We start from the raw sequence: 23,643 nt of genomic DNA, 5'->3' as shown, positions 1-23,643 counted from the left end.
ATTTATTGCTCAGACTTCCTAAACCAGAAGCATCTTCATATTTAATAGTTCTCCGCGGATTTTTCTTCCATTAGTTTGTCACTTTTTGAATGCATTGTAACTTCCACAATGTATCATGGTAAAGAGCTCTGCAGTTTAATTATGCACCATACAAAGAGGAATCTCCCTGTGGTTATTTTGAACATCACAATAACTGGAAAAGAACACTATCTGGCCACAATACGGATATTACAATCTTACAGTGTTGTTAAGTGTTTTATGACAGCCAGCACAGCATGGGTACAGAATGAGTTCCTTGCTGCAGTGCATCGCCAACATGTTTTTCAGACATTTATCGAAGTAAAACCTTTTAAAAATATTAAAGGCACATTTACATTCATTTTCAGTTTGCAAAAATTATCTACCTTTCACCACAGTCAATGGAATTATTACAGGAGCTGTGAATGTTCTAGAATTTGGTCAGATAACCCAGGCTACTCTGATCACTTTCCATAACATCAGACCCTTAACACTAACAGTTTCAAGGAGATTATAAAAATGATCATTTATAAAACATTAACTTCTTTTTCAGAGAAACCAGGAATATCATAAAATCTGAAGAAAAGCTATTGACTTGTTAACATAAGGTATCAGTATTTCCAAAACTCTCACTGATTCCTGTTACAGGACAAACCTTCAACTCACCTGAAACTGCCTCTCACCAAATGATGAAGCACCTACACCATCTGAAGATTTTTTCAAGAACTTTATCACTGAGCAATATGTGAAGTTGTGTTCAAAAAAACCTGTTTAATTTTAAAAGGCAATGTTGAAGGACCAGGAAAACCTAGCAGCTGAGTGCAACCATGCAAAGTAAATGTTCATATAAGATAAAATCAAACACTGAAAAGAAATTTCTCTGAAAGCATGCTTAATGCTCACGTTTTCAAGACAGGGTTTTCTGGAACTGAACCACAGATACAAAAAATAACGAGCAACAAAGGATTTTTTTTTCTTTTGGTGGCAATGTTAACGAATTAAGAACATCAAAGAGCAGAGGATTTGTTTGAAGAAAACATTACAATCTTCAGCATATTTTGTTTCATCTTTTACAAAATTGTGATGTTTTCCCACATGTAAATAGAAACTGTGGTAGCAATACATGCAAGATGAGCTAAACTTCCCAAGACCATTCAACACAGAGTAGAAATGAACGAGTTCCTCTGGGTTTGCCAGAAAGTCTATGTAAATTCCAGCTCACAAAGACTATTAGCAAGCCTTTACTGTTGGTGAGATGAGAAAACTGAGAAACAGTTCCAAATACCTGACTTGATCTCAATTGTAGGATTTTTATAGCGCCAAGAATAATGCGTTGCTCAAAAATAATAATAAAAAAAGCTTTTTAAAGTAACAGTCCAAAGAAAAAAAATCACTTAATATGTAATCAAGTGGTCTAAATCATACTTGTTTGCTGGTGGCAGATTTTGATATAGACCCTGTCTGTGACCCATTAAAAGTGTCCAATACACTGTAAAAATATTGTATTTCTACACTGGGAAAGAGTGAATAAGTTTTGTGGGTTTTTTGTATATTAGGAGACATCTTAATTTTAAAAGATTTAACTTCTATTTCCAAGATATATACTTCAGCTTTTTTATAAAATAATACAAAGTATATACAAGGATAATACATTTTTTTACGTACCATTGATTTTCCTGCACTGAGAAGTGGAATAATAGAATTTCTTTATAAAAATTGATCTATTGCAGCATGAGGTTACTTTGAGAATATCTGTTAAAGAAAACCCAAACACACCACCAAACTAATTATAGTTTCCTAAAGAGGTAAGTGAGAAGAAATGTAGATATTAAATAATCTGTAATGTGTTTTAGAGTTCTTTGCATTGTAGTTAAAGATCTTTAAATACTAAGAAAAATTAACTGCCATGTTTCTTTCCTCACTAATCAAGTGCTTGAAGTAAGCATTTTTAATCTGTAATTGCTATTGAGTACGTAAGTTTAAAGGCCTAGCAAAAATTCTCATTATATAATCGCAGCATCTTTGCAGGTTATTCTAAAATCCCATAGGTGTTGTTTTCAGTTCTGTTCACCCTCTCTGCTCCTCCTATAGAAAATGCACTGGTGGCTAAACAAAACCAGCCACATTTAGAGATGATTTAAACTAGAGAGCTTTACAGGAACAGAACTACATCATGCCTTCATTTAGGACAGCTTTATATGAGGTAATCTGGGTAATTACAGGCATGTAAGCCTGACACCAGCACTGGATAAAATAAATAGCTAATATGGTATTTGATTAATGAAAGGAGGAATGTAATTAACGTCAATCAACAAGGATTTATGGTAACTAGACCCTATCAAACTAAAATGACTTTTATGAGATTACAAATTTAGTGGAACAACATAATAGTGATGTTGCAATTTACCCAGATTTTTGTGGGGCATTTGATATGGTACTGACATTTTGATTAAGAAACTAGTACACTATGAGATCAATGTGAGATGGGTTTAACTGGTATGTTTTAAAGATGTTACTTCCCATAGTAAATCATCAAATGTCTGTTTACTAAGCCAGTTTTGCAGTGATCTCCTAGCCCTATGCTATTCAATACATTTGTTTTGGTCTGGAAGAAAGCATAAAGTAATTACTCAAATTTTTGAGATGGCACAAAATCTGAGGGTGTGGAAAATGATAAATAAAAGTCACTAAAAAAAGCCATGTGAACAGCTTACTCAGCTAAGACTTAACACATAATATGCATTCTAAAACAGCCAAAAATGAAGTCACCCCCTTAGAAGTAAGGCCCATGCACGCAGGAGGAAGGACTCTGTCCAGAAAGGGAGCAATTTGAAATGACCGAGATTTTTGGTGGATGTTCAGCTGAACTGGAACCCTCAGGATGATGTTATGATTAAACTCTCTAATACAAGTGCTAGATATCAACACAAGCAGACTGTATAATCCCTATAGTTGGCACTGATGGCATCATTGTTATAACTGTGCCCACTACTGATGTGTGAAACTTATGAAAAATGTGCAGCAGAGAGCGAGTGATTGAGGACTGGAAAATGAGGTTTTATTACTTACCCCTTGGAACATTCAAGGAAAGGATAAGGTACACCTGAACTTTATAGTCTACAGACACCAACATGAAGAAACAGAGGGCTCTGGATAATACAATACAGGTGATAGAAAATAAAGCCTGACAAGATGAAGCTAGACAAAAAGTAATACCAAAATTTTTACATTTTTAACTATGTGTCCTAGAAAACCACATTTTTTAACAGGCAAGGTAACGAATGAATCATGTAAAGCAAGGGAGGGTTTTCTTATTTAATTCACCACTGTTGTGGTTTGATTTTTTGTTTTTGGTGGTTTTTTTTTTTTAAGTCAAGGATGCAAGTTTTTCTGAATTTTATGTACTCATTCAAAAAACTATTACTTCTGGAAAGGATCATAACTTGTTACACTGGAGGTTAGGTACAATTATCAAAATGTTCTTTCTGCCTTTATACCTACAGATCACTTATTTCCCACCCATGCCTGCCAATTGCACAACTGGAAGTATCTGCAGTCCACAGGATTGCCTTAGTGGGTCTTTCAGGCTTCCTATATTGTATCCCAGCAGTTCTGCATTCCCAAACAGTTCCACAGGACCAGAGAAGACCTTGAAATGCTAGCACGCTGGCCTGGTTTCAGCTGGGACAGTTAACCTTCTTAGTAGCTGGTGCAGTGCTGTGTTTTAGATTTGGTGCATGATTCAATACTGATAACATGGTGACGTTTTCAGATGTTCCCAAGTAATGTTTATTACTAAGTTAAGGACTTCTACATTTCTCAGGCCATGCCAGTGAGAGGGCTGGAGGGGCAGAAGAAATTGTGAGGGGACACAGCTGGGTCTGGTGACCCTAACAGGCCAAAGGGATATTCCGTGCCACAGAACATCATGCTTAGTATTTAAACCAGGGGGAGTTGTTTGGGGCTTGCCGATCACTGCTTGGGGACTGGCTGGGTGGTGAGTTACTGTATTGTGCATCACTTTTTTTTTTTTTTTTCTCTCCCTTCCATTTGGATATTATTCCTCCCCACTTCTCCCTCCTTTCATTATAAGTGATATTATTAAAGTTAATGTTTTGATTTTTCCTCATCCTATTTCATTTTAATTATTAAATTGTTCTTATCTCAACCCTTTAATTTTTCATTCTTTTCAGATTTTCCTCCCAGTTCCTCAGGGGGGCTGAAGGTGGTGGGGAGTGAGCAAATGGCTGCGTTGTACATATTTTCTGGCTGGGGTTAAACCACGATGCACTAGATCACTCAAATTATACCCTGGGACACAACTGTTCATCACAGAAATAGAGGGTGGGGGGGAAAACCTTAAAGGTTAAATAACATGGAAATTGGAATATATGGAAAGAAGTTCAAAGAAGTCCTAACATGTTTATGAACGTTTTTGGAAGCTCAAAGCTGGTGCATGCTAAAAATTGGTTGTATAGTTCACAATTTAAAAGCAGAGTAGTTCAAAGCAAATTTTTACAGGCTTGCATTTGTATTGTTACAGATGTGATATGAGAATGATACATATGCTATTGTGATTGATTAGAAGGCTCGCATAAATTTTGAAGGTGACATTTATCAAGACCATGAGATCTGTCTTAATATGCTGGCAGGAGTTGATTATTTCAGTCATACATATGGATTCTTATGTTTTGCTACGTAAATTAGGGTCAAGTAACTGACTTGATTAATTTACGATATAACAAACAATTAAGTGGGTACTATGTCTGCTCTACATTTATTCTAGTTATCGTAAGGAATGCATGCACATTAATTGTAGTAATAAACTTAAAAGTCAGACTGACTTTGGACATTGTTCAGCTTAGCTAACTAGGCTTTAAAAGACACTCCTCACAAACAATTTAGAGACTTCTTTTTTTATGCAAGAGAAACTTGACTGGGGATGCCCAAATTGATTCTCATCTTCGCTGTGGAAGCGTAAATCAAACCAAAGCATCAGACATATTAATGAGACAACTAAACTTAGTGATTAAAACAAAGCCATTTTAATCTTTAATTTGGTGAATGGATAAGTTTTTGAAGGGAAGTGGGTTTAAAATCAGAGAATTCTCCAAAATTATTTACTCCTCTGTTAGCTCTGGCCCCTTCTTATACCACAAAATAGAAAAGACGGAGTAAAACTACAATGACAGGTCTGGTTTGCTTGTTACTTAACTTTCATTTATGCTTTATTCTTTTTATTTGCCATACCACTGGGCATAAAAAGAATGTAACAGTTCCTAAATAGTAAAAGCAATGGCCAGAGTCTCTGGCAAATAAGAAAAATATTCTGAAACTTGTAATATATGAAATTTGAATAATTCTCTTCCAGTCTTGATAAAGAAGCTGTCATAATCTTACATCACAGATATTAGGCTGTGTTAAAAAAAATCTTATCTGGTATTTTAATTAGCATTTGTGTTCCATCATACTCGCTGTGATTTTTTTCTTTTTTTTTACTGCATGTGATATCTGGACTAATCTCTAATGCATAATGCAAACTAAACATGGAGAGAAATGAAATAAAAGAAATAGAGTCAAAAGGCTTCTTGGTATTAAGAAACATCTCAGAATTTTTAAAATTATTCATAGCAATATTATAACATTGAAAGTAATCTAATGGGTCCAAGGACAGACAGATGTGTTTCCTTTCACAAACATCCAAGCACATCACTGTACACACTGAATAAATGATACAGAAATGTATCAGACCCTTCCTACAATGAGATGATAGGGTTTTAATTTACTATATTCACATTTTGATAACAACGATAAATTTACTATTTTACTCTTGATACTCCAACTGTTACATAATTTATTTCTGTTCTCAACTGAAACCAAGGTCTGAGCTGATCATAGTGAAATGAGATGAAAAAAATGAAGAATATTTCATCTGAACAGTGAGGTTTGAGAATAGCTTTGGATGCTTGAAAAAAAAGAATTGGTAAGCTGCATATTTAAACCACCCAAGCTGAACGCTATTCCCTTGATTTTTTAGTCCAGGCTATTCCAGATGAGCATAGACTCCCTGCGGAACAGATTGACTATGAAAAGATTAAATAATAATGCTGTCTTCAGTGCTAAACCTAATGACAGTAAACATGCAGGAGAAGGAAAAATATTCATGACAAATATTAAAAAAATCTATATATAAAAATTACTAGATTCAACTCACACAGGAGGAATATAGAAAAATAGTAAAAGTAATAAAAAACATAACATGCTTCATATTGCAAACTCTTTGCCCCAAAACACACGCTAGAACAGTGAGGCTACTATGTAGGGGAATCTGACTGTTTAAAACCACATATAATGATGGTATACCCATAATGGGAAAAAAAAAAGAGTAAAAATAGCTAAGTAACCAAACTGGAAAATAAATATTTGCCCTGGACACAGGACATTGCTATAGAGCTTGATTAGAAGGGTATACCAAAATTTAAGGAAACATAGTACTTAGAGATAAGTTCACAGAAGTCCTGTTGCTTCTTTTAGAAATGATTTGCTGACACCTAATATGTTTTGGGGACTGGAGAAGAGATAAAAAGCTATTCAGTTATGATGATGGACAGCTGAAGCAGCCTTCATCAGGAATTAAAAATCAAGATAACTGTAGTGAGATATATCAAATGAGCTAGATTTATATTTCCATTAAAATGATTTTTAATTTTTCCATATTCACAATGACTTAAAACTTATCTGACCTATAATCCTGTTTAACCCTTCCATTACGGTTTCTGAGATTTTGAAGTCTACAAAAACTCTTTCTGCATAACAAGCAAGAATGTCAAGAACACAACAGAACATTAATACTTTTTCCACATGTTTCTAAAGTTAAAAACAACTTGTCCTATATTTTACCTTGGAGACACAGAAATCTCCTTCTGAAAAGTGATACACATTCATTTGAGCATGGCACTGATGTGGAGCTGATTCCTATGAAATCACCACTTCAGTGGTTTACAGTGGCGTTACAGCTCTGTCTCTGAGTACCTATGAAAAAAGCTGTGGTTTTGGGGCTCTTGGTGACTTCTGAATAGCATGAGCCTTGACGAGAAAGAAAACGTAATGGCATTTTTATACACAGAAGAAAAAGTCCTCCTCTTCACAATCAGAAACACACTTCATCTGATAACAAACAGGAAGTGTTCTATATGTATTTTAGAAAACTGCAGAAATTTGAGCTTATTAAGAACACTTCTTCAGTAGTATTTCATTTGAATAAGGAAAGATATTAACTGTCTGAATAAAGAGTTCAGTATCAAATGTATTCAGATTGCTTGTAAAAACTGAATCCTCCAAAATCTTACCAAAAATACCTCCTGACCCTGCAAACAAAGGAATAAATACCAGACCCTCAACATGATAGCAGCTAAAATCTCATTTGAGGCAAATTAGACAGATTTTTGTTCAACTACATGTGACAGCTGTATTTATTCAGCGGAAAGCATATGTTCCAATTATCACCATTACACTGAAAACAAAACCCAAACCCAAGATAGCTCCAATAGCATTCACTCAAGCTTGGAATTGGTTGAGAAATAGCTTGTTTCTGTCAATTTCCCTAAGTTAATGGAACTGATTATTTATAATGCTCTAAGAAAAGCAGCACCTCTATTTTAACTCTGTGGTATGGTACATTCTATGTATCAAATTCTATATCACTGATACTAGATTTTGCAAAGCTTTTTTCTAAATATTTTTGGAAAATGTACTGTGATCTCACTATCATGATTTACAGGTTGAATTGGAAAAAGTAATAACACAACACAATTCTAAAATTATTTAAAACTCTTAAAAAATATTAAAAAGTACTGGAAAACTTTGAACCATCACTTTAAATATACCACTGCATCAACTCTGCACTAAATAGGAGAACTGGGTTCATAAAAGAATAAGTTTATTTCTGTCTTTAAAGAAAGAGAACAGGAGCTTGCTCATGAGAGTCCTTTCTTTAAACATGGCAGTTATCTTTGCTTTTGTTTATGCAGCCATTTGGAAATGTTTCTAGTCAAAGAATACACCAGCTAACAAATATGGAGAGTCAACTGTTTCCTCCTTTAATGAATTCTAGTCTTTAATAAATAGATAAAAATAACAATTAAGAGGCCAATAATGAGACACCATTTTCTGACACTGAAACCAGAAGCACACTCCTCTAGGAGAGAAAACATGGGTCTTCATCTACAGAAAAGATTTCATCTCCCTCTGTTTACAATAACATTTTTACACAACACAAGGAGGACCTCAGAGGTACGGATGAGAATTCTTCATGATATAAAAAGCTGTTCATAAATCACTTACTAACCTCAACTCTCACCTATCAGTAAAGGCTTCATACAGTTTTATGGATTTGTGAAGCTTGAACTATGGTGCTGCTCTGCATTAAACAAAGCAATCTTTGGTATCTAGCTAAGCGACCCAAAAAATCAGTTCAAGCTATTTAGAAGTTGTAGTGAGGTGGGTGTTGGTCTCTTTTCCCAAGTAAGCAGCAAATAGGACAAGAGTAAATGGCCTCAGGTTGCAGCAGGGGAGTTTTAGATTGGACATTCAGTGAAGAAATTTTTCTTAAAGGCTCATCAAGCATTGGAACAGGCTGTGTCACCACCCCTGAGGTTACTTAAAAGATGCGTAGATGTAGCACTTAGTGACATGGTTTAGTCATGGACTTGGCAGGGCAAGGTTTACTGACTCAATCTTAAAACTATTTTCCAATCTTAATGATTCTATGATTCTAGTCTGTAACTATATTATGCTCATGTGAGAGAAGCATCTGGAATTTCAGAGAACCACACCTGTTTCCACAGCCTTTGGGTTGCCCTTTTGAAAGAATACTAAGAATTACAAGAAAAGAAACTGAAAGAAAAGCAAACAAATATGCCTGAAAACCCAGAGCCTGGAGCACTGCTGATGCATTCAATTATTTATCTAGAATAAGAGTCCACCTGCACAATTACGTGCCACCCTTCTGGCTGAAGTGTTTTGAGACAGCCACCAAAAGTACAAGGTTCTGTCTCACTTAGTGAATGATCCTGGTTTGCAAAAGAGCTTCCTGAAAGACTCCACTTTGATCGTCATTTAAAATGTGTCAATCAGCAAAAATCAACTTTTCCATTTCCTAATTAATATACTTGAAGTTTGTTATAACAGTGACTGGAGTGTGCTACAATTGCAGTAACGTAAACCTCCACACCACCTTCATCCTTTTGGAGCTCTAGAAGTTTGTGGTGAACATATTAATTCTGATACTGCAATTAATGTGAAAAAAGCCATTGAGCTCTGCTTTGGATACTCTGTATTTTACTCACTATTTGTCAAAACACTATTTTATTCATTTTGTTTCATAAAGTAGTCTAACATTAAATCTCTGAAAGAAACACTGCTTATTGCCTTTTCAAGATCCATATTATCTGTTTAGGCCCCATTTTCAGTTGTTTTTGAAAGCTTTTGTATTTCTGGATAGATCGCACAACTTCTCAAGAGCTTATTACCCTAGGCGATGGGATAATAGCCTATAACTGAAACAAATACGAAAGAAACTGTGGGGAAGTCCCCCAGGCAGCACAGGGGACTGATATCCAGTGTTCCAGGTTCTCCAATCTCTCAGTCGGCAATGCCATATTTTAAGATGGCAGAATTACAACATTTACCTTTTACATTTATTTCTCTTTTATTTCTTCTGATCATAACTATGGACTATAAAAATACCTGATTTTTCACTCCATGCTCAAAAGTAGTTGGAATCACAAATAAAGCACAGAGCAGATCATATGAAAATTTAAATTCAATTTAGTTTGTCTTCCAAATCCACTAAAATTAGTCACATACATTTCATGGTTTTGAACACATATTGAATCACAGTGCATTTATCACTAAGATATTAATTTTATCTTCTGGCAATCCTTTACAAGTTTTATTGAGCTAAATCAACATTTTATATGTTACTTTTTTATATTATCAATTACTCTATTTCTATATTTGCAACCAAAAGAATTAGTGTCTTTGATTTCTGGCAAGAGCCTGATCTTGTATCAAAATACATACAAATTAGTATTTTGGGAAAAAACACATTGCCTGTTGAAGGTATGTTGTAAACTTGTGTTTATGAGAAGTGGAAACTGATAAAAAATATTTTGAGCAAAATGTGTTTATCTTGGGGGAGAGATAATGTAGGAATATTTTTTTCTTTGCTTCAACAGCAGTATTTGCAGTTTGTTGATAACTGACAACTAAGAGTCTCAAAGCTTCTTTGTTACCCATCACTGTAAGGAAGCATGTACACTGGGGAGATATTTAAAGACAGACAAAATATAATTGCACAAACTTTGTCATGACAATGCAAAAATAAATACTTCAGCATAAATTGTGACAATCTCCTAGAAACTATAATAGCGAATAAAAGCTTAGAGGTTTCAACCCAAGAATTAGTTAAGGCTATAATTTTCTTCTTTTCCAGACCGTTTTACCAGAGCAGGAAAGAGTGACAGATCCCTGGAGGGACATCTCTAGGATCTCTATCGCTTCCAGCTCTAGGCAAGACACAAAACAAAAGGTTTGGTGATTTAAGCCTTTGGGCTGGAAGATTTCCCAGGAAGTAAAGATGTGTTTTCACAGTGACTGAGGCTGAAAAAACCCCACCCCAAAACACAAGAAGGACACCTTTCAAGGACCAAAAGTTGTCAAGAAGTCACTAATTCAAAGATCTGGAGCAAGGCTATCTACTGGATAGGCAGAGAAGTGAGTATGACTAATAGTTTTCTTGACTAGATCAATATTGCTGGCAATTCTCGTTCAAGATCATAAAGTGGAGGATTGTTCTTGCATCCTAGTCTGGTTCAGTAATAACACCACTGGATAGAGTGGTTTGTAGCTAGTAGAAAGGGAAAATGTTTCAGATTAGAAACAACGGAACAGCACATTTCTCTTAACAACAGCCTCAGGCCTACAGTTTGAGTAGTCTGAAGCTGCATTTGTCACATGTCTACCTAAAATAGGTTGTCTCCTGATTTTTGTTCAGTGATGCCTTACTGAAAGACATTGATCCTTCACTCTGCTAAGTATGCAACTTGCCAGAGGCATTGACAGTAACTGGAGCCATGGGACTTTGTTACTTGGGTTTTTTGTTTTTTTTGTTGTTTTTTTTTTTTTTTTTTCTCCACAGCATTAGCCAGGTAAGATTATGGTTTTGCTTTTTTTGAAAAAAATAAAAAACATAAAAAAACCCCAAATCTTCATTAAGGGAATGGGTTGTAGCTCAGGAGGCAGGGTTGCCAGAAGTGGCACTATTTCAGTACCTTTTCCACTGACAGATTGGATAACAAAAGCTCTACGCTGGTAGCTGCAACTCAGTCAGATATGTTCTGAGAGTCCCAATAGGTGACAATACTGAGAATCTTGATCACATCTTTATGTATATAAAGGGCCCAAGCTGGACACCTGCCAAGGAGACTCCTGTCCTTGTCAAAAGGACGTTTTATCTTCTTTATTTTCCTGTGTGGTTTTCAAAGAAAGAAGAGAAACCTGGAAGAACTCCCCAGCAACATTAGTGGCACAGTAATAATAGACAGGTAGCAAAAGTTAAGTCAGGCAGCCAACCCTCCTACAGCTAGAGTAACTCCTGAAGTATAACAGGCTACAGGCAATCTACCCAGAGGCAAGAAGTCTTTCTTTTGTACACCTAACAGAGCTCACTACTGTTGAGAAAGTAGCACATGGATGCTTAATACCTGCCACTTTCAAGAGTGGTTGAGCCACTACTACATGGAGCACACTGAGAAGCAGAAGCCCAAAAGCTGCAAGACCTACATGTCTGTCTGCTGCACATGGAAACAATCATAAATAGCATATTCCTAAAAAACCTGTTTGGTGCCTAAAGTTAGATAAAATAATTCTTGACACCATCTGTGTCCAAGCAGGAGACATTCATGGAACCACATGGATGCACCACTTCCCAACTGTCCTGCTAGGGAAAAGAAAGAGTGCACCAGAGAAGGTGAGGGCCTCTGAAAAAAGCCACTTATGTTTTCCCAATCTGCTGATCTTTGATGAATAGAATCCTTTCATACACACAAAGTTTTTTGTTTGTCTGTAAAAGCTATATCCAGATGCAACACCTCAGATTAAGCTTCTTCCTGAGAACGAAGTACCCGTAAGAGCTTTTTGTTATTAAATACTATTGAACAATATCTAACACATGAAAAGATGTAAGTATACATTAATGTGTTCTGGAAAATCTTCATTAAGGATTTGAGATGTTTATTCTGCTTCTTACTCAGTCTCATCATTGATGTCACTTCAAGAAACAAGGTGAACAACAATGATAAATGTGGGAGAACAAATTGTAATGTAATAAGTGTCAGGAATCTGCTTCTGCAGACAAAGCCTCAAGATCTAATATGTAAGATGACATAGAAATTTGAATCTTTCAGGACATTGATTATACACACAATTATAAAGTAAGTATTGCCATAAAGGTTTAAGCATTACATTCTGCATTTAACTTATAGATACTTGAATATCTAAGAATTCTACTTCAGTGAAAGAGAAGACATTAAATAATTTCTTCCTTAATTCCAAGCAGCAACCAAAAAAGTTCCTCCCTTTTGCTAAACGTTGGAGATATATTATCTGATGTTGAACATCTCTTTTGAAGTATACCATACACAAATTTATATTCATTTCTGCAATTCTAATAGGATTGGAATTGCTACAAATATTTGTCATTGTAAGTGTCAAAGTACTTGGAGAAACATAACAACATCTTACCGCTATGTTTCCATTGCACCTTTGGGACTGGCAGACACCTCTTATTCTGTTGGGAATCAGCACATCGTCCCAGCAAGATGGACCCTTCAAAATAAAACCAAAGCATATAAAAGCTTTAATCTACTTAAGTAAACATACACAAGTTGAGTTTGTTCCTGCTTTTCCTACCCACATTTCTTTTAGACTTTAGCTAGACAGTTTTTTCATGATTATGCTGAAAAAGTCAGATCAGATTATATGACAATATTCACCAGTAAAGCTCAGTCGCTGACTGGACATACAACCCCTCCATCCTGAGGTCACTGTTGTGAACAGAAGTCAAACAGTAGGTACGTTTTCCCAGCTGAAGACAGGGACTGACAATTATGATTAAAAAGCTACAAAGACTCATCTTCCGGTTTAACACTGTTAATACCTTAGCCTGCAGCTAAGGGGGAAAAGGTAAAAGACAACAGTTGGAAGTAGAATGCGCAGTTAGAAAGACTGGACTGAAACACAAAGACTAGGTTAAGTAGCTATTCTGTATTTTGTTGTTTATTAAATGACTAACTTTACTGAAATCTGGTTTTGTTTTCATGGACTGCTAATATGAACTTTGATGTTTACTGTAAAGCAAACTGGACTTCTTATTGACAGATAAAGCCTTTACCCAACTATAATACAACACAATAAAAATGTGAAGTGAGAAATGTTAGATTCCTGGACATTTACGTTAGCTTCAAGATATGTCAGTCACTGTTTAAAAAAAGTAAACCAAGAAAAAAACCACAGAAAATTGATGGAAAATCCTTAGCTATAGAAACAGTTCATTTATGAACGTACTGAAAAACACAGAGTAAACAAAGATGACAAATCAGCACGATTAATATTTCAAAATTGCAAGATAGTGTGGTTAACATGATGTTTTATCAAAGAAGAATGTTTATATACATAGCATATATAGGAACGTTTACAAAAATATTTCCTACCACACAAAAATATTAGGTTACATTAGTGCAAGTCTTCACTTTAATATTAATCTCACAGCAACTTAATATTTAATTAATAGACAATAAGATTGATCTGAGAAAGAGATATGAAGCTTACATCTATCTACATACGCAGCAGAAATAATCAACTAAGGTGGTACAATAATATTTGGTATTTGGATTATTCAGTGTTCGGGATAGCATCAGTACTCAGAAATAACAGGAAAACTTCACCCGCAAGAGAAATTACAGCAGTCAAGAGGTTTAACTGCATTAGTGAAATTAGTGCCTAATTATATCATAGTTGATTACAAAGTAATCCAGTACCATATTGAGATCCATCTCCTTTTTACTTCTGTATAAGGCACTTCTTCAGCATAGTGCAGACATGGTCGAGAGGGCTTTGAACTAACCTAGGAGTATGAACTTGGCCTATAACAGGTTGATCCAGTATGTCTGCAAACTTGAGTAAAACAGCTTATTCTGTGCTGAGCTCTGATCTTTGTCACAGCTGGTTATGGCATTTGATATAGGCAAAAAAAAGCTTGAACATGTGTAAGTTTTATTGCAGGCAGGCATAGGGTTGACTACTGGTAGACTTGACTGGGAGAAAACCAGCTGCAGTATAGTGTAGTTAATATAGAGTAATAACACTTTACCTGAAATAGGTGTGTGTGTGGGGAGGGGGGGAACGGACAAACGACACACAGACACCAACCAAACCAACAAAGAACAAACCACTAAAATCTTGAATTCATTATTTAAAACACTTTAAAAGTCATATTTGCCATCAATTGTTTCAATGAATTTTGACCTCTCATGAAACTAGCATTCTTGAGATTTTACAGGAAGAACAGCAGAGCCTCCTTCAGGTGTTGCATAAAAAAACCACCTCCCTTTAATTGTTTTCAGCTCAGCAGCTGAAAGTTTCATTCGATGCTCTCTCATTTATTTTCCCCCATGCCACCAAAGACTATGTAGATCTCTAGCATGCCTCTCACAGTAGTTTACCTTCCAGGAAGAAAAATAATCTACCTTGCCATTCCCCATATGGATACTGTTCCTTACCATTGATCAACTTTTTACTCTCTCCGTATGTCTTTCAATTCTACTCAATCTTCTACTCAATCTTCTTAGAATATGCGCATCACCACAGAGTATGAGACTTACTTATATGCTGGACTAGTGTACGTGAAGATGGTGCCTCTGAATTTGTTCTTTATTTCCTTCCTAAATAATTATTAAAGTGTGATTTATTTTCCTGATGGTTACTAAGCACTGAGACAGCATTTTGGTGAAATTATCTACCATAGCTCTTAGACCTCATTCATGAATGTAACAACACAAAATTCATCATGTACACAAAGTTCAGGTTCATTTTCCCCAGTGCACATCACTTAATACCAATACATTGAATTTTATCTGCCACTTCATAGATGAAGTGTGCATGCTAAAGTCCACAGAGGGGCTTCTAGTAGGTATTTTCCAGACTCCTCCATACTGAATCTGTCCGTTAGTTACCAAGGATGCACCAGCTCTATACCTCATCCTCTCCAAGTATTGGCTTTATATAGCAATCATCTAGTGGACTTGTACACTTGCTGCTCCTGTTATACTTTAAAAGGACTTAGTCACAGTTATTCTGCTGTTTGCAAGTTATAAACTTTTTTCCTTGCCCAATTGCGTTTTTTATATTTAAGGTGCTAGAATTACATGTTTGGTTTGATGAGTTCTGTTTTTTTGTTTTAATTTATCTCACTACTTATTTTTCTGAAAAATGCATGCTTGATTCTAATAATCTTCCCCTCCTTCCTCCTCCCCCCCCCCCCCCCCCCCCCCCCCCCCCCAGTTTGGTCATGCTAGTTTCCATTCAGTCTTCCTTAAATTTCTGTACAAATAATCTTTGATTCCAGTATAATTTTCACATCTCCTCCAAAGATTCAACTTTTTTTTTTGTAGCTGTCCCTTCCACTTTCTTCTCAGCAAGGACCCTTACTTTTATGTAGCATCTCTTTTTTAAAATCAAGCACAATACTTGTGCCTTGCTTAGATTTTGGGAAGTTGCAGAACATAAATATATTAGAGTCATTGCTAAAGAGTAGGTCTTTGTTACTAACATTATAAATCACATCCTCTGCATTACCGTCTCTTGCAGGTTCTTTGATCAACTTTTCCATAACACACCCTGACAGCATCCAAAAATTTAGTCTTGGAATCATAGTTTGACATGATACTTACCTAAGCAGTTCCACAGTTATATGTTATCAACACTGGTACTAATGATCTTGATTTCATAAGTAAAACATATTTCAAGTTAAACTTTTTAGAGGAATTACTTCAGTGAAGTTACAGCATTATTACAGGAGAAAACTTTCCAAGTATTCAGTAGTTTGCAGGTCTAGGTCCATAACCATAAAAATGTAAGGAGGCACAGTAATTCTTAAGCAAGAAAGGAAATAGGTGTAGGACTATTTATAAGGTTGAGTGAGATTCTAGAAAATGTTTAAATTTTAAATTAATATTTAATATTAATTAGTAAATTATTAGTTAGAAAGAAAAATATTTTAAATGGATTTGAAGCAGTGTGACTATATTGATTATGCCACAGTCTTGTAGCAGTTGAGAAAGTAGCTGACTTGTAAAACATAATCCAGAAAGCATCCCTAAAAAAACCAGAACAGAAAGGAATTGATGCAATACAAACAACTGTTAAAATTAAACTGCTACAACTAGCACTGAATCAGGTCCAAATATGATTAATGTGGCAATATCTAATTAGTTATTAATAGTAACAACATCAGTATGAAATTTCTGGTCATCTTTTAGGGTGTTATCTATGAGGGACAGCTACTCTGCTATATGGCACAGTGTGAACTTTACAGTGCGCTCTCTGCAACAATTTCCTCACGAAATTTCTCAAGCACACAAGATTACTTTTTGCATGAAGTGGCTCCATTTGAAATAAAAACAGGTCATCTTCCACGTAGGGCATGCTAAAAGCATATACACAGGAAACCAGCAGCATGGTTCCACACTATCAGTCAGTACTCAGCTGTTCACTCACACCATAGCTAAAAGCTTCCTATTTTTTGCTTCATAGAAAACCCACCCTCTATCCAACACTTCTTTAAATTAACTCTTATGATGGGCATAAAACCTGTAAGAAAAATCATATGCATTTAGCTTTTGATGACATTAACCAGACCCAGCTTTAAGACCACAGCATTGTCTCTTTGCTCTAGCAAGAGTTAGACCAAGTTCTTAAGGGACGTGATCCAGCAGAAGACCAAGGTGCACTAGCAGAGTATCCTGGGTTTGTGCTTGTCTGGTGGGGTATGTGTGTGTAACAAAAAAAATCCCAACCACCCCCTCCCCCCCCCCCAAAAAAAAATTTTTATGTCTCACTTTCCAAATTTGTAAGGAAGGAAAAGTCTCCTTTCCCACATCTCTACTTGGCATTCTTCACATCATATTTTATTCTTAATGATAATATAATAAGCTTCCAAAAGATTTAGTATGCTTGAGGATTTTAGTTTTCCACATTAAAAAAAAGACACCAAAAGAGGTATTTGTCCTTGAAAAAACATTGTATATTCAAAATGTTAATGTTTCTTTAGTGACAGCACTACTAAATGTCATTGCTATAATTACATCAAAATGAAATCAAGAATTCTGGCAACACTTTGAAATGCAATTTTTGTATTGCTATTTCTGGAGTCTAAGAAAAGCCTGTCAAACTGCAGGCCAGCCAATCACTTGTGGTGTTGTAACACCGCACACTGCAGTGTTTGCAATTATTAGTTTGCATTAATCAACAACACACTGTGAGAAGAACAAAGCCTTCTGATTGCAAGATTAAAGCAACCACACCTCTTGTACACAGCCAAACAGCTCACAGAGAAAGCTATGCATGAAAATGGATGTAGAGAAGACTGTTCCAGTGTATAAGTAGGAAAACAACATAAGAGAGAAATAGAAAGAACACCAGTATATCACTGAAGGAAGTAGTCATGTCAAATGCAGTTGAGTGTTTCCCAAATAACCAGGTATGGACATTGTTACACTATAGGTGTTTGGTAGTTGTTCCTTCCATTTCTGAGTGGGAAGACAAGAAAAAAAAAAGGTGGCTGAAGGCATATTAAATTTGAACTGAAGCTGCTATGCAGCATATGAAGAACAGAGAGGACCGAGGGTTTTTTTCAATGTATGAGGGAAGTACTGGAAACTTACGTACATTCCACCCTTAGATCGTATTGGTGCCCAATACAGTGGACAGTACACTCTACTCTCACTGTACTTCCCATCCAGTACCCAAGATCTGATTTTGTATTGTAGAACCTCAACTTAATTCTGGTCAATGACTACTAAAAAAAAAAAATAATTCTCTGAGAACAGAAATACTATCTAGAGATCTGAGATGACAAATTATTCAAAATGAAGTTGCTGACAGACCTGTTGACCTGTGAAGTCAGTGAAAGGTCAGAAGCAGAGGTCAGCAGTAGAAACCAGTGATTCAAAGATGCTAAATCATATAAAAGGCTGGAAACTATCCATGTATTCAACGCTTTGTATTTTCCCTGCTTTATATTCTCCTCCAGTGAACAATATGCAGCAGAATATCATTAAAATATCTTTGTACCTGCTAATATCTACATGAGAGACATAAATCATTAAAATGTTGAGCAAATGACCCAACCAAGGGACAAGTATTAATGCAGAAAGATTTTTAAAATTATGTAAGAAATCATTTCAGGTACTTGAGAGGGTTTAAAAATCAGTATGCAAGACACTAGAAAAAGTGATAGATCTAATGCAAACCATGCAAACACTCAGACTTCTCTGCAAAATGATGGCTATTGACCTGTCTACATGCAAGTATCTGAGGAGCTAACTGTTGTACAGTAACCTCTCAGCATGATTTTAGTATCTTGACACAATACAACAAAAAAGCTCCGCAAAAAGTTAGGATTACTTAATAAAAATTGATCTTTTTGCCACTCTAAGAGGTACACCAAGGTACCACAATTAACTGTTTCTAGTGCCAGTAAAGACAGCTCTGTTCTCCAGACACAGTAGCAATCAAAATATATTCTGACAGTAAACATACGTATGAAGACACAGGTAATTAATATTATGTGAACTGCCCACCTACTGTCACAAACCTATCCTATCTTAGCAGAGATGATACAATCATTTTGCTGTTGCTTTCTTCTACTCTTATTAGAAATTTGATCTTGCTTTCACAATATGAGCACTTCAGCCTAGAAAAATAATTTTATAAGGGAACACATATTTTCCCACAACAGTAGACACTATTACTAAATACTCAGAGATGCTTCCCTCGGGACCACCTGACTAAAGCTTGTCTGCTTCTCCTAAATCTAGCACCCTATAAGACTTATATACTTGTTATGCTACCTCTACAATAGCTCAAAGAAAGTGACTTTCAGGATGACTACAGATAGTCAGATACTGGAGGCTCATGAATGTCTCAGAACAGATAGTTAAGGCTGAAGAAGAGTCAGCAGGCGATAAAGCCCCAAGGAACTGGCCAAAGTCTAGAGTCTGTGAAAAGGAAGAAAGACCAGAGCTTTTTCTTTAAGAGGCAATCTGGTATTAAGCCTGATGTTACTATTGGTAAACTGGTGCATTCATACTTTTTCTCAGTGTCATTAACCCAGAATATGATTTGCTTTTTACATTCCACACTTGTCCAGCATAGTACAGATATGAAACATTCAAATAAAAGCTTTCATCCTATTTTATTAGTACAGTAATGGAGATAGAAAATTAAGACTTCTATATATAAAATGTGGATTGGTGTAAGTTTTTAACTGGCTTAAATTAGAAGAACAATCTGATCATCTTTTGAAGTGCTAAGAAAAATCTAGCTGTTACATGAGTGATACTCAATTAGACTCAGCAGAAAAGATTCATATGGCACGCTTCTAATAGCAAAGAGATTGGAGATCTCATTTCAGTTCCAAAGACATAAATATATTTGAACCATAACATTTATGTAAAGATCCATATTTATTTCAGCATTTTTTATCTTGATAATTATGAGTACAACTAGACTATGCTTATTAAATAAGACACTTGCTAGGTTTCTACCAAGCGCTCAGATATCATGTAGACATTATTTTGTTCCCAAGTAAAACTCTGAACAGCAGTATCCAGTTTTGCACAAAATGCATTTCCTGAAATTCCCAAAGCAGAGCCTAACAACATCCACCACCAGAGAGATGGTAAGAATAAAGTTTATAAAAGAGATTACTACTTATTTAGCCAGGAAGTGCTTGCTAGCCTTTTACAGATGTTCTATTTACAATACTACAGAATTTATTACATTAGATAATCTATTGGAGGCAAAACCAGCCAGATTGGTAACCTTCATGACGCAAATCCGCTTAGCCACAAAGCTTGTCACAAAGGCAGAGGTAATTAAAGCTTACCCACAGTTTACACAGACCTGTAAAGGCCACTTCTAGCAGTGAGAGAATAATTTTTGTTTCAAAAGAATATTTTTTGACATTTCTGCCAAGATTGATACCAACTGACTAGGACACAAGTGACAGGATACATCAATGTAAGAGGCAATCTGTAATTTATTTAATAACACAGTGGAGTTCTTTTCTCCTATACTCCACATTTTCTTAAATGCTACTGTGAATGACATGACTCTGTATGTCACTTCAGAATAGCAGTGAGACTGTTTCCACCTGCACAGTTTACTGCAGGTAAAACTAACCAATTCACCATGGACAGACTTGGACATGGAATTTCCCATACAGCAGTGAGCACAGTATAGAAAAAGACTACTAAATAAGTCTTGAGGCTAATAGGGTTTTAAAGGGATTTGTGGATGAGGAATGGGAGGACTGGAATTAACTACTTAGTCTACACAGCAAATTAAGGAATCCATCATTAGAAATCTTTTGGTTATTATTGACTTTGGTCATTAGAGCAATCAGTAAAGCACACAGATAACTTTATTCATATGAGAAATAATACTGAAACAGAGTTAATCACATGTTTTAAGTCTTTGTGGGATTGAATCTACTAGTTTGATTTATAGTGGTATCTTAGGGATGAAATTTTCCTTTCAGATTGCCCAGGCTAATTAGTAAATTGGCAGTTTTATGTCAATAGTTGTAACTCTTCCAAAATGAAGTAGCTGACAATTCACTGAACTGCTCACAGTTGTGTAATTAGGAAGACTTCCTGCGTGCTAGGTATTTAAAACCAAGTATCAGAGAATCTCATCTCTAACTGAAAATGCAGGTAAACACAGTAAAAATAACTCCCATCATGTTATTTTATTGATCATTACTTTTTCTTTCTTATCACAGGTATCAAAAAAAAAAAGAAAACCGGTTAATAAGATGTTTTTAATAAGTTCTGGTCTTTCTTTTCTTTCACATTGTATTATTGGACACGAATTGGAGTAATCCTACTGATCTCAACTAAACAACGAAGGTTCATACAAAGCCAGGTGAGAGGTGTCTCCCGAGTCACCTCTTCATCAATAATATCTTACAACATGCATTGTGCTGCCAGCACAAACAATTTTTATAGAATATAAGCAGAAAAATGATTCATAATGTGCTTTTGGACAGTTATTTTGGTGGGCCCTCTCCAACACAAAGGGGCAAAAAAATTTAAAAGAAATCAAATACAATAACTGCAGCTGAGAAATTGAACTAATAAGTCCTGCTGTTGCTTGACTGCTTGAGAGGAATGTAGTTAAACAGTCATGAAGGAGAGAGAGAGGTAACTATGAAAGAAGTGGACGCAGTCTCCCAAAACAACCGACCAAATGCCATTCAACTAGACTGTCAGGCTAATGATTTCTAACCTATAAATGCAAAATATATTACTCTTTGTCTGGATGGCATTAAATGCTTTTTAAAGATTAAAAAAAGAAAACAGAATTGGAGAAAATATCTGTAGTTTTCCACACATGCCATGTATCTACTCTGTCCCTTGAAATTCTCACGTTCAAAAAAATGATTCACAGTTACAAAAGTTAACACCAGCAAATCCCTTTGAGGTCAGTATATCTAGGAGCAGAATAAATAAAAAAAAAAAAAAAGGGATGAACCCCCCAAAACCCCTCTGTCTTCAGTTGCTGTTACTGCTGTGGTGACTTCAAGGGTCCTCCTGAAGACAGGCGATGGGAGAACTCAAAACCTTCAAGACTGGTCCCTGTTCTGGGCCCAGCAAGCACGCTACAACAGTGGCAAGAACAGTCATGGTTGTTTGATGCACCACCCTCTATACTAGAAATATTCATTCATATTTTAAGGACTTCTGGTTGAAATCAGAAAGCGCAGAGACTATTTTAAAAGTTTATCCAAAATACTGCTTTTGCTCCTATCCTTTCCACCCCCAAGTCCCAGTTAAAAAGCTGTAAAATTACTAAATGTGAATTAAAACTTAATTTGTACCTCAGCTTTTTTCTAAAACAGCACATGCCTGCAGCATACGGATTTTGTTCAACAGGACATTCCGAGCTGTGAGGAAGATCCCCAAGGGCAGCCCTCCGTCCCCAGGCACCAGCAGGCTGGCCACAGGAGCCAGCCTCCACCGGGTGCCCAGCTGCAGCTCTCTGCTCACAAGGCTGCTCAGGCCTCTTCAGTGCCCTCAGGCCCTGCCAGACTTGGCACAATTTTTTTTTAAAAAAAGTGAATAGCATAAGGATAAACTATCCCTAACCACAGAAGGAGTCAACCCCTTCTAGTCAGAGAGCTCTGGGGAAGCGTCAGTCGCTCTGAGGTGAAGCACCTTCAGGATTTGGTAGCGCATGATCATGTCTTTCACCTCTCTGTAACTGGGTGGTAGGGTTTAAATGTATTAAGCATATCTGAAATCAAATATGAAAACGTGCTGGTGATTCTGTAATTCACAATAAATAGGGATTACACTGAACTTTTCCTTCCTTAAGGAGAATCTTTCAGAATAGGGTAGGTGGAAGATATACTTTATGCATAAATGTATTTTTTTCCCAGTTACAACTACTGTTTCGTTTCTACAGAAACATTTAATTTAAGCAATTTCAAACATTTTAGCCATAGAGGATCTGGCCAGTCCTACAATTCAAATGAATCATGACATATGTCTGCATGGGAAATATATGAACTAAATGAAGTAGCACACAAAAATATAAAATCTAAAATAAACCAATATAAAAGCCAAGAAGTACAATTAGCATTTTGTTAATAATGCTAATTAGACACTTTGTAATTCAAATTGAGTTGTAGTTAAACAAAGGTAATAAACCAAAGATGTAAAATGAAAAAAATTCCAAGCCTCATGAATATTCCACAGTAATAATTTAATTCAGATGTGATAATTGCATGTCACTGTTCAGTTTAAAATATTTTTCTTTGACAACGGTTTTAAAACATCTTTTGATAGAGATGCACAAAGCTAGAGCATTCCTTTTATAGACAATACCTGGAGAAGCCATCAGCTCACCACTCACTTTCATAAGTCACCATCAGACAACACATCCAGAGACAAGAGTCACATCAACTGCTCAGGCTGTGGTTGCTCCATACGGAGAGGATACTGCCCTATGATCCATGATCCTGCCATTCCCTTCCCCTCTCTGAACTGTTGCCTACTGCACCCGTATTTCCACTCTTTACTTTGTCCAAAGCATGTGCTTTCCATTCCTGTGGAACGACCCATGCTCTGGGGATACTAGATACATTCATTGAGGGAAGGAGGGGAAAAAAATAGAAAAAAAAAAAGGGACACACAGGTAAGTGTGAGAAAAAAATAATCTATTTGACATTTTTACCAAGACTAAATTTCTCAACTAAACTACACAAAGGTCTAAAGCAAC

At 35.9% G+C, this 23,643-nt stretch overlaps 1 protein-coding gene across 1 annotated transcript in view; it reads right to left on the bottom strand.

The window, feature by feature from the left end:
* The window catches only part of PRKN (parkin RBR E3 ubiquitin protein ligase), a 616,239-nt gene that overhangs the window by 392,486 nt on the left and 200,110 nt on the right, over positions 1–23,643 (bottom strand). Inside the window, exon 5 of the mRNA XM_040598195.1 lies at positions 12,823–12,906. Within this exon, the coding sequence (XP_040454129.1) occupies positions 12,823–12,906 (84 nt within the window). The remainder of the gene's footprint in view (positions 1–12,822; positions 12,907–23,643) is intronic.

The sequence above is a fragment of the Falco naumanni genome, chromosome 6 (assembly GCF_017639655.2).
Source record: "Falco naumanni isolate bFalNau1 chromosome 6, bFalNau1.pat, whole genome shotgun sequence".
NCBI lineage: Eukaryota > Metazoa > Chordata > Aves > Falconiformes > Falconidae > Falco > Falco naumanni.
The sequence above is the reverse complement of the archived record's forward strand: the minus strand, read 5'-3'. Positions and strand labels throughout refer to the sequence as shown.